Genomic DNA, 19,626 nt, shown 5'->3' with positions numbered 1-19,626 from the left:
GTTTCCACTGGTCGGGGAGACTAGAACTAGGGGGCACAGCCTCAAAATACGGAGGAGCCAATTTAAAACCGAGTTGAGAAAGAATTTCTTCTCCCAGAGGGTTGTGAATCTGTGGAATTCTCTGCCCAAGGAAGCAGTTGAGGCTGGCTCATTGAATGTTTTCAAGTCAAAGATAGATAGATTTTTAAGCAATAAGGGAATTAAGGGCTACGGGGAGAGGGCGGGTAAGTGGAGCTGAGTCCACGGCCAGATCAGCCATGATCTTATTGAATGGCGGAGCAGGCTCGAGGGGCTAGATGGCCTACTCCTGTTCCTAATTCTTATGTTCTTATGTTCTTGTGAATAAAAAGGAATATCCTTCTTGAATTAGCAGATATGTCCAAACCACCTGGCTGTGAAGAGAATGACTGCACCTCTCTCATTCAGACAATATTATTAACCAAGTCAATTCACTATGTTTAGTAATAGTGGGAGCCTGTACTATGTAAGTAGTCTTTATTTGCTGCTTGCATCCCTTATTGCAGCATGTTCCACGCACCTGCTATGCATAAGAATTAGAGCCAATCAACTTTTAAGCCTTAAAATGTGGTTCGCAGCAACAATTCATAGCTTCAGTTTATTCCAGAGTACAGGGAATGCACTCCACAACAACTTTTATTTATATAGTAGTAACATAGTAAAACCCAAGACACTTCACAGCAGTGTTAAGATGAAACAAATAAATTTGACACCGAGCCACATAAGAAGAAATTACAGCAGATGACCAAAAGCTTGGTCAAAGAGGTAGGTTTTAAGGAATCTTAAAAAGAGGAAAAAGAGAGGTAGAGAGATGGAGAGGTTTAAGGAGGGAGTTCTAGAGTTTAGGGCCCAGGAAGATATGGCCACCGATGGTTGAGCAGTTATAATCAGGGATATTCAAGAGGGCAGAATTTGAGGAATGCAGGCATTTCTGGGGGTTGTGAGGCTAAAAGAGATTACAGAGATACGGAGGGGCGAGGCATTTGTAAATAAGAATGAAAATTTTGAAATCGAGGCGTTCTTAACTGGGAGCCAATGTAAGTCAGCGAGCACAGGGATGACAGGTGATCAGGACTTTGTGCGAGTTAGGACATGGGCTGCCAAGTTTTGGATGACCTCAAGTTTACGCAGGGTAGAATGTGGGAGGCCAACCAGGAGTGCGTTGGAGTAGTCAAGTCTAGAGGTAACAAAGGGATGGATGAGGGTTTCAGCAGCAGATGAGCTGAAGCAATGGCAGAGGCGGGCAATGTAACGGAGGTGGAAATAGGCGGTTTTAGTTATGCCGCGAATGTGTGGGCGAAAGCTCATTTCAGGGTCAAATATGATGCCTAGGTTGCGAACAGTCTCGTTTAGCCTCAGACAGATGATAGGGAGGAGAATGGAGTCAGTAACTAGGGAAGGCAGTTTGTGGCAGGGACCAAAGGTAATGGCTGCAGTCTTCCCAATATTTCTTCTCTTCACTGCCAATGAAAACAAAAAACAAAGTTATTTATTCAGTGTCAATGACATAACAAAGCTATTAAAATTAGTAGTTTATTTTGTCAACATTTCCATCTCCATTATTTCCTAATTGATAATGAGTGCGGAGCTTCCAATTGCCCTGCATTTAGTGTGCACTGAAACTTACATATTTCTGCCTGATCACATGATTTGGCCATTTAAGAGTCCTACAGATGTACAGGCCCTTCTGTATACTGTTCATGGAACTGGCACAGGTACAGACAGGTAAGTAAACACAAATATGGCTTTCCTTAGTCCGCTCAATGCCTGCTCCAAACCCATTTATGAACAGTGCAGTTTTATTTGTAAAGGTGTGGTCTCACTGGACAATGTTCTTCTATTGTTTTTAAATCAAGTGTTTTTTCCCACACTGGATTTTGATTATTCAGCCCTGGCTTTGCTCCCACTCCAATTTTGATTCTGTTTAAATGTAGCTTTGCCCTAGCTCCACTCACATTCAATTTTTAAATGGATGTGAGGCAACAGAATGAGAACTAGCAAAGATAATACACGATTACTTTTTGATCCAATGTGTTCATGATCCCACAAGGAGTAACACGAATCTCGGCCCGCTTCCTACAAGTAATCAGAATAGTATCCATAAATAGTTGTGGTACTTCCAGAGACTAGTGACTATATGATACCAAACTACAAGGTGCAGTGGAATCAGAGGAGGCAGCTCAGAAATTACAATATGCAAGTGGGCAGAATGGCAGCTGAAATTTACAACAACAACTTCTATTTATATAGCGCCTTTAGCGTCGTGAAATGTCTCAAGGCGCTTCACAGGAGTGTTGCAATAAAAATGACACCGAGCCGCATATGTAGAAATTAGCACAGGTGACCAAAAGCTTAGTCAAAGAGGTATGTTTTAAGGAGCAACTTGAAGGAGGGAAGAGAGGTGGAGAGGCAGAGGGGTATAGACAGGGAGTTCCAGAGCTTGGAGCCGAGGCAACAGAAGGCACCAATGGCTGAATGATTATCAGGGATATTCAGGAGGGAAGAATTAATGCGCCGGGGGGGTTGTGGGGCTGGAGGAGATTAGAGATAGGGAGGAGCGAGTCCAAGGAGGGATTTGAAAATAAGGATGAGAATTTTGAAATCGAGGCGTTGTTTAACCGGAAGCCAATGTAGGTCAGCGAGCACAGGGGTGATGAGTGAGCGGGACTTGGTGCGAGTTAGGACACAGGCAGCAGAGTTTTGGATCACCTCTAGTTTATATAGAATGTAGGAGGCCAGCCAGGAATGTATTGGAATAATAAAGTCTAGAGGTAACAAAGGCATGGATGAGGGTTTCAACAGCAGGTGAGCTGAAGCAAGGGCGGAGATGGGCGAGGTTACGGAGTTGGAAATAGGCACTGTGGAAGAAAATGATCTAAGCCCTATTTTTAAGGAAAGGGTTAAGTTCACTTCTTGCTGAGTTAATTAAATTAGTGGAGCTAGAAAAGAAAACACCCAAACCTCTCAGATCTTGGAACAAAGAATGTTGTAAATACATGACTGTCTAGTGTTTACATGAGTTTCCAGATACCCTGCTTATCAGAAAACGGACAGGGAGAAACTATGGAAGGACAAGATAAAAGTCTGCCTCCTGAAATGACCTTTGTATTTACAGGATGTATGATTAATGCTCATATGAGGTGTTTTAGATAAAGTTCTTGCTTTGATTGCATTTACAAGAATGTATGATTAATGTACTTGTGTGGTGTGTTTTAGATTCCTGTTTCAACTGTATAAAGATAGAGCGAGTTTTCCTGTAAAAGTCAGAGTTTTGCCTCAGTGCGGGCTGAGCGGACTCAGATATCTTGTTAGGAAATAAAATTCTCTCGAAGCACGGCTCTGAAAGCCTCCGCCTGAGTTAATTTAAGCTAAAATTTCCTCAACAGGCACTCTTAGTTATGCTGCAGATATGTGGACAGAAACACATTTCAGGGTCAAATATGACACCAAGGTTACAAGCAGTGTGGTTCAGCATCAGACAGATCTTAGGGAGAGGCTAGGGAACAGAGTATGTGGCAGAGACCAAAACAATGACTTCGATCTACCCAATATTCATTTGGACAAAATTTCTGCTCATCCAGAACTGGATGCCGGACAAGCAGTCTGACAATTTAGAGACCGTGGAGGTGTCTAGAGAAGTGGTATTGAGGTAGAGCTGGGTGTCATCAGCGTACATGTGGAAATTGACATGGTGTTTTCAGATGATGTCGCCAAGGGGCAACATGTAATTGAGAAATAGGAGAAGACCAAGGATCGATCCTTGGGGGACACCAGAGGCAACGATGCGGGGGCAGGAAGAGAAGCTGTTGTAGTGTTTCTCCAACTACGATTACATAGTTAAGAATGGAACCAGGCAAGTGCAGTCCTACCCAGCTGGACGATAGAGTGGTTAACCATGTCAAAGGCTGCAGACAAGTCAAGAAGGACGAGGATGGATAGTTTGCCTGTGTCACGGTCACAAAGGATGACATTTGTGACTTTGATGAGTCATTTCGGTACTGTGGCATGTGCGGAAACCAGATTGGAGGGATTCCAATTTAAAGCAGAAAAATATAAAGTACTGCACATACGATGCTAAAATGGGCAATATATGCACTGCATGAATGCTGTCGTCATAGCAAAGCACAAAGTTGAAAAAGAGCGAAAAAGTTAGGAAGAATGAGGATTAAGCTTTTGTGGAAACATTTTTCATCTCATCTTTAGTAAAGCTTAATATAATTTTTAACAACTTTTATTTATATAGTGCCTTTAACGTAGTAAAACGTCCCAAGGCACTTCACAGCAGTGTTACAAGACAGAACAGATAAATTTGACACCGAGCCACAAGAAGAAATTAAGGCAGATGACTAAAAACTTGCTTAAAGAGGTAGGGTTTAAGGAACGTCTTAAAGGAGGCAGAGGTTTAGGGGGGGGGGGGGGGGGGGGGGGGGGGGGAGTTCTAGAGCTTGGGGCCCAAATAGCTGAAGGCACAGCCACCAATGGTTGAGCAGTTGTAATGAGGGATGTTCAAGAGGGCAGAATTTGAGGAACACAGACACCTTGTGGGGTTGTGAGGCTGAAAAAGATTAGAGATAGGGAGGGACAAGGCCATGGACTGATTTGTAAACAAAGATAAGATTTTTGAAATCGAGGAGTTGTTTAACCGGGAGCCAATGTAGGTCAGAAAGCACGGAGGTGATCGGTGGTCGTGACTTGGTGCGAGTTAGTACACGGGCTGCTGAGTTTTGGATGACCTCAAGTTTACATAGTGTAGAATGTGGGAGGCCAGCCAGGAGTGAGTTGGAGTAGTCAAGTCGAGAGGTAACAAAGGCAGGAATGAGGGTTCCAGCAGCAGAAGAGCTGAGGCAGGGGTGGAGGCGGGCAATGTTACGGAGGTGAAAAAAGGCGGTTTTAGTTATGCCGCAGATGTGTGGCTGGAAACTCATTTCAGAGTCAAATGTGACACCTAACCTAGGTTGCAAACAGTCTTGTTGACCCTCAGATTGATGCTAGGGAGAGTGATGGAGTTTAATGAATTAGAGATGGAGTGTGACAAAGTTAATTCGGAAACTAGGGTCCTGAATTTAAGGAAAGGTAACTTCGACGGCATGAGGCGTGAATTGGCTAGAATAGACTGGCAAACAATACTAAAAGGGTTTGACGGTGGATAGGCAATGGCAAACATTTAAAGATCACATGGATGAACCTCAGCAAATGTACATCGCTGTCTGGAATAAAAATAAAACTGGGAAGGTGGCTCAACCATGGCTAACAAAGGAAATTGAGGATAGTGTTAAAGCCAAGGAAGCAGCATATAAATTGGCCAGAAAAAGCAGCAAACCTGAGGACTGGGAGAAATTTAGAATTCAACAGAGGAGGACTAAGGGTTTAATTAAGAAGGGGAAAATAGAGTACAAGCGGAAGCTTGCAGGGAATATAAAAACTGACTGCAAAAGCTTTGATAAATGTGTGAAGAGAAAAAGATTAGTAAAGACAAACGTAGGTCCCTTGCAGTCAGATTCAGGTGAAATTATAATGGGGAACAAAGAAATGGCAGACCAATTGAACCAATACTTCGGTTGTGTCTTCACGAAGGAAGATTCAAATAACCTTCCGAAGGTACTAAGGGACAGTGGGTCTTGTGAGAAGGAGGAACTGAAGGATATCCTTATTAGGCGGGAATTTGTGTTAGGGAAATTGATGGGATTGAAGGCAGATAGATCCCCGGGGCCTGATAGTCTGCATCCCAGAGTGCTCAAGGAAGTGGCCCTAGAAATAGTGGATGCATTGGTGATCATTTTCCAACAGTCTATCGACTCTGGATCAGTTCCCATGGACTGGAGGGTAGCTAACGTAACACCGCTTTTTAAAAAAGGGAGAGAGAAAACGGGTAATTATAGACCGGTTGGCTTGACATCGGTGGTGGGGAAGGTGTTGGAATCTATCATGAAGGACGAAATAGCAGCGCATTTGGAAAGCGGTGACAGGATCGGATCAAGTCAGCATGGATTTATGAAAGGGAAATCATGCTTGACGAATCATCTGGAATTTTTTTGAGGATGTAACTAGCAGAATGGACAAGGGAGAACCAGTGGATGTGGTGTATTTGGACTTTCAGAAGGCTTTTGACATGGTACCGCACAAGAGATTGTTGTGCAAAGTCAAAGCACATGGTATTGGGGGTAATATACTGATGTGGATAGGGAACTGGTTGGCAGACAGGAAGCAGAGAGTCGGGATAAACGGGTCCTTTTCAGAATGGCAGGCAGTGACTAGTGGAGTGCCGCAGGGCTCAGTGCTGGGACCCCAGCTCTTTACAATATACATTAACGATTTGGATGAAGGAAGAGAGTGTAATATCTCCAAGTTTGCAGATGACACTAAACTGGGTGGCGGTATGAGCTGTGAGGAGGACGCCAAGAGGCTGCAGGGTGACTTGAACAGGTTAGGTGAGTGGGCAAATGCATGGCAGATGCAGTATAATGTGGATAAATGTGAGGTTATCCATTTTGGGGGCAAAAACACGAAGGCAGATTATCTGAATGGCGGCAGACTAGGAAAAGGGGAGGTGCAACGAGACCTGGGTGTCATGGTTCATCAGTCACTGAAAGTGAGCACGCAGGTACAGCAGGCGGTGAAGGCGGCAAATGGTATGTTGGCCTTCATAGCTAGGGGATTATAATAAAGAAGCAGGGAGGTCTTACTGCAGTTGTACAGGGCCTTAGTGAGGCCTCACCTGGAATATTGTGTTCAGTTTTGGTCTCCTCGTCTGAGAAAGGACGTTCTTGCTATTGCGGGAGTGCAGCGAAGGTTCACCAGACCGATTCCAGAGATGGCTGGGCTGTCATGAGGAGAGACTGGATCAACTGGGCCTTTATTCACTGGTGTTCAGAAGGATGAGAGGGGATCTCATAGAAACATAAGATTCTGACGGGACTGGACAGGTTAGATGTGGGAAGAACGTTCCCAATGTTGGGTAAGTCCAGAACCTGAGGACATAGTCTTAGGATAAGGGGTAGGCCATTTAGGACTGAGATGAGGAGAAACCTCTTCACTCAGAGTTGTTAACCTGTGGCATTCCCTGCCGCAGAGAGTTGTTGCCAGTTCACTGGATATATTCAAGAGGGAGTTAGGTGAAGGGGATCAAGGGGTATGGAGAGAAAGCAGAAAGGGGTACTGAAGGAATGATCAGCCATGATCTTATTAAATGGCGGTGCAGGCTCGAAGGGCCGAATGGCCTACTCCTGCACCTATTTTTCTTTGTTTCTAACCAGCCTATGTATCTCCACATGAAAGCACAAAACGAGTTAATTTTGCATAAAGTACTTTGTTCACTTCCAGATGCAGCAATTTCCTGCTGCTTCTGCCTTTTTATTGTGACACTGGCTCTCATCTTTGTATGCTGTTTTACATTTCTGCCCTTGGCTCAATTTTAAGATATGAAATTGTTCTCAGATTTCAGGTGCTCTACTGCTTTCCAATTTTTGAGTATTTACATTTCTACAATATGTCACAGATCTTCCGACATCCATTCCTCTCATCGATTACAACTGCATCTCCAAGCGCTTCATTTCTCAAACGTTAATAAATCATTGTGTAGCCATTCTCTCAATTGAACACGATTTGTAAGTCCCGTAAGTGCCTCAAATTGAATTCCCATGCCAAGCTGGGAATGTTTGATGATCAGTTTGGATTGTAATTTTGTAGAGTCAGAGATTCGTACATCTCTCCATTGATAAATGGAGAAGTATTTATTGCTCCAAAAAAGCATGGATCAGAAATATATAATGAAGGAATTAAATTAACAAAGGAACAATAACATGTCAATGTCCAGATAATGTGGTGAAGCAATTAAAATGTTAGAATATATAGAGTCAGAACACCAGATTACAAGTCTATGGAAGTTGTACAGATGTACTGGTCAGACGGCATTGTGATCAGTTTGTCATCATATCACAGATCTTATACACTGGAGAGTATACAAGGGAACAATATGGCTGGTCCCAGTATAAAGGGAATCAGCACTGAGCAAGATTAGAGAAGTTTAGGCTCTATAGTCTAGAAAGAATATGGTAAAACAAACCCCATATATTAACAAAATATTAAATGATAGGTAAACTAAAGACAAATCATCATTTCAAAGTAAGCCAGGAAAGTAGGACCAACTCGAAATTTGTGACCGTAAATTTAAAACCGATATTATGGGAAATGTCTTTATTCAAAGGATGATTAAAGGCTTGGACAGTAAATGCCAGACAGGTAGCAGGTGAAAAAACATTAGAACTGTTGAAGATAAAACTGGATGCTCTGATGACTGAGTTAGGGCACTAGAGGGATGAAGGGTTGTGTTATGTAATGATGTGTGTATCGTCCCAGTACCTTAAATGTAATGCAAGTACTATGCCACACCACAGAGGGCGCTGCAGTGGGAAACCCTGGTAGTACCTGTAACAAGGACTATATAAGGCTGACCACCACACCTGGGAGGCACTCTGGAGCTGAACAATAAAGGACGAAGGTCACAGCAGTTAGACTTACACCAGACCGTGTGGAGTCAGTGATTTGTGTGCTACATACACCACTGGTTGAATGGCCTTTTCCCCGTCTTCTTGTGTTCTAAATAGTCCAATAACATTGTTCTCTCTCATGCTCTGCTGCTGTTCTACTTTGATGCTGACTGTATATAATCTCTTCCCTTGGCTTCAGTCCTGCTCCATTTAAGAATTATTTTTTTTTTAAGCTCGCTCTGCTCCAGGTCAGACTCCTCCACCAGGTGTGAAGACTTTTTGCATCAGTTTTGCTCTAGCTTTTATATCAAATTAACAGTAAAACAAGACTTTCACAGTTTTGTGTATCAGATTACCAAACCTGCTTTAGATTATGTCTGAGCTTTTGTGGCCTAAAACAGGGGTTTTCAACTTTTTTTGCTTCGTAGTCTCTCTTTCCCCTCCTCCCCCACCCCCCCACCAATCACTTGTTATAAAAATTCTGTATGTTTTCTGTTTAAAAATCCTCAGTGCCGCTCCCACTTACCTTGTTACTGCTGCTGCTATTCTGGCACGATAGAAAATACTGGTGCCCACGCCCATCCCATTCCCTCTTTCCCTTCACATGATCTCCAATCAACTGACCCCCAGTCTCCCCCTTTCCCCGCAAACCCCAACTCCCTCACCGACTGTTCCTGGAATATCAGCCAGTCACTGTTTTCTGCTTGATTGTCAGTCAGCCTCCCCACTCCACTCCAATATTTTCATAACTAATAAACAAAAAGGTACAATGAAATTGAAAAATGTAATTTTTACTGCCCTTATGATTTTTTTTCCAGATTGCTCGCGCCAGTGTCCAGATTAATGTTTTAATCCTGCCGACTCCAGGACAATCCTGGATGGTTGAAATCCTAGCTGGAGGTCAACATTGGGGTATGATCAGGTCTGCCTGTGGTGCCCTCGTTGGTGGAGCAAGACTGTTAACACTCAAGGTAAAGGCTCGCAGGTGAAGGATGAATGAGGTTAGGCATCAAAGGGCAGCCAGCGCTCTTGTAACTATACTACAGTGAGTCAACACTGGTTAAAAATCCGTCAGCTAACCGGGAGTTTCCGTTTTTACACAGGTGGTGGTACGGGTGCATTTGGACACGTTTGGTCATGAGTCGAGATGTTGAATCGGTTGGACACATATGTCGTTCCAGAGGTGCTCTGCCGGCTGTATTACAACTTTTTGGCCAGCAGGTCAGTCTTCCTGTATATACAGCGGGACCTGGCGAGAAGAGAGCTGGAGCCGGGGAGTCTGTGCTCAGCAACCTCCGTGTCTTTCCATTCTCAGCGCCAGCTGCCGCCCTCCTCACAGACGTTTGGGAGGGGGTTGGGAAAAACAGAGGTCCGTGTCGGGGTCGGAACCACCAGTTTGCTCGGCTCAATCCCACCTTTACACAAGTGTATTTTTCTTTTTTTTAATTCCGGAGGTTATTTATGGCGGACCTCCTGAAACACACTCGCAAACCTCTAGGGGGCACGGACCCATGGCCTAAAGCACCTACTAACCCTTCTCCCCAATATGAGGATGCCTTGCTCCATCTGCACTCGCCCTCAACCTCATAAGGGCCCAGAAATTCCGACGTCCCGGGCCCGTCTGAAGTTTTTACGGACCCGGGAAGGCATCGGAAAAGCCCGTTTTCAGCATGCAATGCGCATGCACTGAAAACCGGCTTTTCCGATCTGTCAAGCAAGCTTGACAGATCCTAGACAGATCGGGAGCGAGGACACTGGTAAGATTGCAGGATTCACCCATATCTTGCCCAGCAAATGTCCTCAAAACTCTTGCGCCTGATAAAAGCAGGCACATAGCCTACTTTTACAGGCGTAAGAGTTTTAAAACACACAAAACACAAAAAATAAAATTAAAAAACATTATTTTTAAAAACCCTGTCCAATACATTACATTTATTTTTAACCAGAATTAAAACTTTAAAAATTGGCAAATGTGTTTTCTTTAAAAACATCTACAACAACTTTAATTTCTATTAGTGTATTTGAGGATTTTTAAAAAATGTGTTCTGTTGTATGTGTGTTTTGGGGTGTTTCGCATTCATAGTAATAGAAGATTCAGACTTACGAATCTCCTGTTACTATGAATGAGAAAATATTTACCTGTGACTCCTGTGGATGTCCCAACGTGAACGCGTTGCGACGCACAGTCATGAGAGGCCTCCGGACCGGGATCTCGAGCGGGCCTAGCAGCTTCAGGTAAGTGCACACTGTGTCCATTCTTTAGTGCTTTGCCCGCGGGAAGACCGAGAGAAATTTCTGGGTCAACATTTACTTAGGTTAGTCACTCTGCTTGTCAGAATGATGTCGTTCTGACACTTGTTTGAGATGTGAATCCATAGGTTTCTAGCCTTAATACAAGGACCGAAACTGAAGAAACCAAAAATACAACATCTATAACTTACTGTCTCTGTTCCCATGATCTTTATCAGTCACCTCTAGTCAGGAAAGCTGTGGTTGCTTGTTCACTCCTAATGGCACCTATGTGAATGAAAACAAAGTCATGTTAGCATTTTTTCCTCAGCCCTACAACCAGGACGGGTCTAAATACAGCCACTCAACAGATCTAAACCTTTCCTCTTGTACCAGATCTGTAGGTTATCTATTTTAAAATACGAATCGATATAAAATTAGAATTAAATGCATGTATTGAACCACAGAACATCTGTTTGATCACATCACTCTGAACAAAGAAGTTTGCAACAATGCAATTTAGTCAGAGCTGCAAGCCAACACTGTTCAAAAAACGTAAAACTGTTGGCTGCAATTTACCAGTAGCTTCCTCAACAGCCCCCCGAGCTCCAGCCTGCATAAACTCAACTCATCGACTGCCCACATCATGGGCCCAAGTTTGTCCCCTCTGCTAGTACAGGTGCGCCGACTTTGTAGAACAGAAACGGTGCCAATTTCTTGCCTCCATATTCTCCCGTGGCGTAGCGCATCGGAACGCGCAATGGGAAGAGCCAGGTCCCGGTTGCTGAAAACAGTGCCGGGACCTCTGCACATGCATACTGGAGTCTGCGCGCATGTGCAGTAGCTCCTGGCAGGCTATTTCTGCAAACGCGCGCTGCAGGCTGTGTGGGAGGGGCCCGAAGCACGCCGCCCCTAGCCCTGGCCGAATGGGCTCCCTCATTGGCGGCTGGAGTGTGCTCTGCAGGCTGTGTCAACTCTGACCTGATTGTAAAACTCTGAAGAGTTTCTGGGGGTCTGGATTTGTAACTCTCGACCAGATGAACCGGGAATTCATGCGGGTGTTTGATGCCATGCCGGACATCAGTCTAGACGTGCCAAACTCTTACAGGACTCTGAAGGGGTTTGTGGACCATTTATATCAGCAAGTGGTCATCACCAAAGTCCTTCAAGATCAGTGCCCCAAACGCGAAGCCAGGCCCTGAGCAAGGACGGAAGTAACTGCGTTACGCAGGCAGCCCAGTAAGCGGCCCAGACAGCAGGAACCGATGTGCCTGAGCGGAAGGAACGTCCACCATATCTCAGGCGAACAAGATCCTCAGGATACTGAAGTCCAAGGGGCTGGCTCCAGACCTCCCAGAGGATTTGTACATTTGATCAAGAGGGTACTTCCACCTCCTCTTTCCCCCCCCCCCACCCCCAACAGCCCTGGCCGAATGGTCTCCCTCACCGGCGGCCCACTGCCTTCCCGGGCCATGTTTTGGTAGGACTTCTATTTTTTTTTATGTGTTATTAATTGATTGCTTATTACTTTGGTCTTGGTGCTTGAGGTGCAGGGTTCCTTCTATTTTTTTTATTTGTTAATGAATTGCTTATTACTTTTTGTGCTTTGCTTGGTGGTGCTTGAAATGTAGTTACTTGCGCCAATTCCTTAACTCTAGCTAAGGTTTTTCTGTGCGGACAAAAGTGGCAACATACACTGGCCTAAGTTAGTTTGGAGTCAACTATTTGCTGGCCAAACGCCTAAAACAGGGGTAAGTGGCTGGGAACGCCCCCTTTTGAAAAAAAAACTTTAAAAAAACCTAACTCACTCACTGTCGCAAATTAAATGGCCAGAAAGAGCAACTCCTGGGGAAACTTCAGCCCCATATCTGGCAAAGTCCTGCTCATTTAGTATCCCTGGTCTTGTAGTTCTCCAGTAGCTTCCTGTCACTCAGTGTATCAACTTCAAAATCGTCATTAAAAACCCCACCCGAACCCCTCTCTTCCCTCCCTCTGCAACACCTTCCAGCCTTCAAATTTTGTCTGCACCCTCTGTTCTTCCACCTTTAGCATGCTGCGCATTCACTCCCCAAATCTACCACCTTTGCCAGAGCCTTTAAACATCATGCCCACAGTCCAGAACTTTTCCTAAACTGCTCCCTCATCACATCTCTCTCCACTATCAAAAGCCTTACTAAAATCTACCTCTTTCACTGCGCCTTCAGCCTCCTCCCAGATCTGCACTCTTACTCCGGCTCAGTTCGGTGAAGTGCCGTGAGAAGTTTCGCTACATTAAGGATGTGTATAAATGCAAGTTGCTGTTGGCTTTGGCATATTATTTTTCCTTCCTTGGTCGCTTAAAGGTGTTAATGCTTGCTGTAGTTCCGGGGGGGCAAAAGAGGCGAGGGCCCAGGGGCAGCACGGGCCAGCCCACACTGCTATGTGTGCGCACTAGATCCGTGCAGCAGAGCTGGTCTCCAGTCGTCTTGGTTAATCCTTGCCACTGGACCAAGACCTAGCTCTGTCAAGTCCGTGTGGTGGCTGGTGTACAACGGCCACCACACATTAAAAAAAATCCACGCACAGGTATCTTCCATCCATGTGGTAGCTCGGGACCTGGAATATTAGGTCCTTTTTTGAAACACCTGTGAACTCATCCCTTTTTGGTGTGGAAGCAAGTCATCCTTGATACGAGGGAACGCCTATGATAATGACAGCTCTAAGGGTGTCGACAGTGTTCTTCGTACCTCAACCAAGTGGCCATTAGGTATATGAGGTTGTGCGGCACTGCATCAAAAGGCCAGACCCTTCACAGTAACTCAAACAAGCTTGTACACTGCAAATCAAATTCTCTGGCATCAATAGAGCAAGCTGTTTTCCTTCATCCTAGAACACTACACTCAACTTAATTATAAATCACAAGCTAAAATCTCAGCCGCAAATAACGGCATTTAGTTATTCCTGGGAGTCGGTGGTAACAGGAAGACTGATGCCCCACGGTGAATTTGATCCAAGAAAGAGATTATTTTATCACAGCTATGGAGATTTCTTTGCATTCTCCTAATCAAAAATATGGATAAACAGATTGAGGGATTCGGGTGGGGGGGAGGGGAAGAGAAAGAGACATTAAAATGTCTCTGGGACTCTGAATTGTGCATGAAGGATAACTAATTGGATAGGGTGCCCCTTGTCCAGAAATGGTTCAAGCTGAGTTGTCAGCATATCTTGTATGACTGAGGTGCATATGCAGTCCAGTGGCACAGCAATAAGTTTGAAACATATTCAACAGTTGCCAAGCTAGAAGCAGTATAGCGCCATCGGGTCTATACTTAAACATTACAGACCCTCATTATTTTCCAACCATGCATCACAGTTGCAATGCTACAATTAATTTCCACAATAAGAACCTTTGTAACTCGTCCAGAACCCAACTTTCCAAATAATTATCTTTTGTTGCAAATAACCTGCTCAATTGAAACCTCTCTTTAAAACAAACTCAGGCCACAGGCTCCTGCATAGTACTGCTTAGCTCTATGAGCACACCCTGTGCTGTTTAAAGTTCAATCCCAGTCAACTATAAATTTGAATCAATCATTCTACTTAGTTATAAGCACCCAAAAGGTCTCCTTTGTGGGAACACTGCAGGCATGTACACTGGTGTATAGAGAGTACCACAACCCATGCTCCCAAAACCCTCCCCCCAAAAAAATCCTTGTACCGTCGTCTGCATGCAGCCAATCCAAGGTGACATCAGCAGCAATAAGCTGGCATTACCACGTGGCAGTGCACGTGTACACACAAGTACAACCATTGTTTAATGAGATCACTACTCATTTAAAGAAAGGACACCCTGTAGAGTCTGGCCAATTCCTGTGTGGAATTAGTAAATACACACACTAAACACTTAGTTGAAACATGCTGCCATTAATAATGCTTCATATCAGTACTACTACAAGCTTGAATTCTTATTACTTAATGCACATCTGATAAATTTAACAGCATCTGCAAATTTTAGATCAATAATCCTGAGGAGTGCAGAGCTATATTGAAATTAACAGCTCTAGACTATAACTGACAAAATAAAGGTTTTGCAGCTTATTTTCCCTTTTATATTTCTTACTATCCATGCTGTACAGGCCAGTTTATGTAACGGATTCTTTATTGGTATTCATGTCACTTTAACCCACTGCCGTCTCCGATATAACGATTCCCATTAATAAGGGCTGAAAATGAAGTCATTAGCCTTAAACCAGCCTATTCTTACCAAAGCACAAGGAGAAACGGCACTTAAGCCAATATGCATTTTCCCTTCATTTATCTCCTCAAATTGCTCCCACCACTACCAATGCTAGGTCTCTTACAGCTCAAGACAATATAACCCAAACATTTCACTAACCAATTGCTATCCTTTATTAAAATCTTAGTGACAATGTGACTGTCCTGATTTCTTTCTAGGTTTGGATGCAGAATCTTTGAGCAAGCAATGGTTTTATAAAACACAAACTTTTGGGATTCAATTTGATTCCTTAAGTGCCAGCAATGCCTGGATCCAATGTCGAGGTTAGAGTAGAGCGCCATGGTGCGGAGACCTGCAACACAACAGACAACATACCAGCTTCACCATTACATTAACGATTCTAAACAACTACAAACAAACTCTCCTATTCACTCATGCCCTCATCATCTCTACATCAGGAGGGGTTATCTGCTCATAGAATCACCCACTTTCTACTGTCATCTGAACTCCAACAGGAGATTTAGTGTTCACCTTATTTTCTAACTCAACTGTCAAGATTCAGATTCTTGTACAATTCAAGTCAAAGATTTCTCTGTCATTGAAACATAATTCCGAGCTGTCTATCTGATTTCATGACAGGGTTGATGAACCCATTTCACCTTTTTGTCAATTGAGCACTCGAAGGGACGGGCCAAGTCTATCAGGCAGAACATTAAGTTAGAAATGAGTTGAAGAAAAGATGTTGTAAATTGTGAAGTCATGATTAAATGACAGCAAACTTGGATTTTTTTTTTTTAAAAACGTGAACATTGCAGAAGGAACAAAGAAGAGTGTTACAAAGTTCCCCAGTTCAGACTTCAGAGATCCTGAGAAATTAGATAATTGGAAGACTGAGGAGACTTGAATACAGTAAATATACAGGGAGAAGTGTGTATTGGACAATGCATTTACAGCTTAGGAGGAACCAGAGAGGAAAGACTTTGCTAATCATCATGGTTATTCATCCAATGAAGTTAAGGCTGTATTTCTCAGGAGCAGCATTAACAGAGCACTGAGTGCTTTGATTATATAGTGAGACGTGGGGTTTGCATCCCAGTGGAGGGGGGAAGAGAGAGGGAGAAATCGAGCAGACAGTGGGTTTTGTGAGCTGATTCAACACTATCTTAGCTATTTGCTACAGCAATACTAACTGATGCCTGGGAGCAGGTTTCCTGCCCACCATGTTGTGAATGCGATATGGACCAAGACAACTGGGGGAAAATTGAAAGAGCTGCATTACTCCATACTGCACAAGTATGCACCAAATTAGCAGTTTGTCAGATCAGTCACAGATTTCAGGATACAAGGAGAGTAATTTTTTTTTGTCATTGGTCTATTGCGTCACCTACGGCTCATTGGGTAGCACACTTGCTGATGAGTCAGAAGGTTGTGGGTTCAAGTCCCACTCCAGGAACTTGAGCACAAATCTAGAATGACATTCCAGTGCAGTGTTGAGGGAGTGCTGCACTATCAGAGGTACCATCTTTCGGATGAAATATTAAACCGAGGTCCCATTTGCTCTCTCAAGTGGATGCAAAAGATCCCTTGGCACTATTTCTAAGAAGAGCAGGAGAGTTATCCCCAGAGTCCTGGCCAATATTTATCCCTCAATCAACGTTAAAAAAAAGATTATCTGGTCATTATTACATTGCTGTTTGAGAGAGTTTGTTGTGTGCAAATTGACTGCATTAAAACAGTGACTACACTCCAAAAGTACTTAACTGGCTGTAAAGCGCTTTGAGACATCCAGTGGTCATGAAAGGCGCTATATAAATCCAAGTCTTTCTTTTCCTTTTTATAAAAATGTTCACTTTATCATGTCATATTTCATAATGATTAAGATTTTATTTTCATCTGATTGCTGGTTATAACATGCAAATTACAAAATCATTGCCTCTGCATGGCAGGGATGTGTTGTGACTCCTCCAGTCCTGTACAGATTTCTAACTGACCAGTGGTGTCATTATAGAGTATACCTTTTCAAAATGCACTGGTAAGAATGAAAACAGCAGTTTTCTTTCTGTTTCTATCTCCGAGGTAACAGTTAGTCCTCAATCTTCATTGGGTTTTTCCTCTAATCTTCTGTCTTTTTCTCATTTCTCCTACAGTCATCCTGCCCTGTTTGCATACGATTCCCGAGAAGCCAGCAATCCTCCAGTGCCTGGCACAAGTATTCATTTTTTGTGAGCTCAGCGTCTGAGCTATATGGCTATTCATCCATCATAGCTATCTCAGAGCCTGTCCTCACCCAAAATCCACACTTCCCTAGATAATGATCAGAAGTGTGAGCCCCAGCTTTCCTAGCCTTGGGCTGAAGCATAAAATCCCTTTTAACTTTTATGATGAATAAAGAGTTGTTCCAGTTATACAATTCACCCCACAACAAACATCAAACTCTTCATTCATCTCACTGCTACTTGTGGAACCTTGCTGCGTATAAATTGGCTGTCACATTTGCCAACCAACTACACTTTTAAAAATAATTTGTTAGCAATTCAGGATGTCCTGAGGATGTAAATGGAACCAAATAAATGCAAGCCCTTCTTTAACAGTAGATTCCTTAGTGTCAACATTCAAACAGTGTGGAGCAGCAAGTTAATACGCATGGTCAGACCAATGCAAATCGACGGAGGTTAGTGAAGCTTAAAATTATACTGGTTACACAGCACATGGGCTTTACTTCTAATGTAGTGATCAGTTTGAGACCTCTAGCTTTAGGGAGCAGCTCATAGTCAGCAAGTCTCCAGTTACACTACAAACTGCCTCTGGCTGTAAATGTAACCCCTGCCATGAGAGCTTTGTACATTTGCATTTACAATGATAGATTTTGCAATGCAAAGTACAGAACATTAAGATAGGAAACATAGTACTTCACGAGTAATGTCAAAATAATGAAGGAAAAAATTGAAAGCAAACCAGTGCATTGAGGTAGACCCAATGCTTAACATGCCCCAACACTGCACAAGAGCAATCATAAAGCAAATCTGAACTACTGAGCCCAAAAAGTCATGTTCAAACCTCAAGTGCTCTGGTCAGACTACACCTTGAGTACTGCGTCTAGCTCAGGTCATAGATACATATTCAATTCCTGCCAGTGTATCAGGCACAAGCTAAGAGACTGATCCCAGCATTAGAGAACTGAATTATGAGGAAGGACTGGATAAACTCAAGACTTTTCACCCATTAAAGGAAGTCACTGAAAGAGCGACAAGACAACAAATGGTATAAAAAGGTAAATCCGGAATGCTACCTCTAACTAATCTGTACTGTAGGACAAGGGGACACCGGTTCAAACCATTTGTAAAATATGAATTCAGGACTGAGATCAGGAAGTTCTTCACATGAAGAGTGATCAACACATGGAATGATTTTCTGGGTAGTCAAAGCAAAAATCTGGAATTATTTAAGCAACAGTACAATTGTGTCATGGTGAACCATAGGCCAAGATCCTAACAGAGGCTAATGAGCTTTCTAAGCTGCATCTATTTAGACAGGTGCGCTCACCTTCTCAAAAATAAAACACTCTGCTTATGTTTATAACATGCCAGAAGCGCCAACAGACATGGTTTTAACACAACACAAGATTATAAGCCACGCAGTGTCAAGTCCAAGTGGTATGAGGCAACCTCCCTGATTGGCCACATACCACAGTGCTTCAGTCAAATTGGCACCTGTTAGTGTTGTCCTCTTCAATGATGGTGACACTATAACTGCACCCTAAAACTTTGATGACCATACTTCAAAATGGACATAGATTATGCAGAGAACAAGAAAGATTCTCAGTGTAAAAGAGGAGCAATAAGGAAAGATTAGAGAAGCTTAATCACTACACTTTAAAAAGATTAATGAGGACCTTAAAAAATATTTAAAATGCACAACGGGACCGATAAGGCAAACCCAATGTTAGATCTCTTAATTTCCAATGAAATACGAACTCCGATGGTAGTTTTAACTTTTTAATCTTGGCAGAGAGCAACAAACTGCTTGGCTTCAAGCCAGGTCTTTGTTCTTACTGAGACATGGTCAAAATGGCTGTATTTTATACTTGGATCAATTTACAGAAAAGAACTCGCCTTCTTTGACCTTATTGGCTCAATCAATATTCTTTTAAAGTTTTAATTGGCTCGCTACCCAAGGTCCGAAAATGGTGATTGATGAGTTAATGCAACATGCTGAGCAGCACGTAGCAGCCTTGAGACTTGGGGGTCTGTGAATTTTCAGTCTGTCTAAATGAGCCTGTTTGAATACTCTATCACCCAAAATGTTACTTCAAGTTAAGTCAGGACAGAGGATGCAGAATTTTAAAATGAGTAAAAATCAACTTTATGAAGTATATTAGTGTGCAGCTGCTTAGCTCACTGATAAATGGTTGGAATAATCCATTCGGAGCATTCAAATGCAACTGGATGCTGTGCTGGGTGAACTGGAGTACTGAGCGATTAGATTCAATGGCATAATTGGACTTTTCTGGCTGAAGATTATTTCTTGCGTTTCTGTGTATGCTGGAGTGGTGCTTTTATCCATGAACTTTGACAACTTGAATTTCTTTTTTACATCGATAAATCAGATAATCAGAAATTCAGATCCCAGTCTTGAATTATTCCATTTGACATATTTAATAGTCAGGACAATGGAACA

General features: G+C 43.1%; 1 protein-coding gene across 4 annotated transcripts in view; it reads right to left on the bottom strand.

Annotated features, from left to right (window-relative positions):
* mtmr4 (myotubularin related protein 4) overlaps positions 1 to 19,626 on the bottom strand; it is a 198,502-nt gene that overhangs the window by 131,969 nt on the left and 46,907 nt on the right. For 3 of the 4 annotated variants that reach the window (XM_070857244.1, XM_070857250.1, XM_070857245.1), the window contains exon 2: positions 10,946 to 11,021. In XM_070857244.1, coding sequence (XP_070713345.1) covers positions 10,946 to 10,960 — 15 coding nt within the window. In that variant the 5' untranslated portion in view covers positions 10,961 to 11,021. Of the gene's footprint in view, positions 1 to 10,945; positions 11,022 to 15,216; positions 15,302 to 19,626 lie in introns of those variants that run through there. The other variant, XM_070857246.1, reaches the window with a different exon arrangement.

The sequence above is a fragment of the Pristiophorus japonicus genome, chromosome 16, assembly GCF_044704955.1.
Source record: "Pristiophorus japonicus isolate sPriJap1 chromosome 16, sPriJap1.hap1, whole genome shotgun sequence".
Taxonomy (NCBI): Eukaryota; Metazoa; Chordata; class Chondrichthyes; family Pristiophoridae; genus Pristiophorus; species Pristiophorus japonicus.
This window is presented reverse-complemented; position numbering and strand designations above follow the sequence as displayed.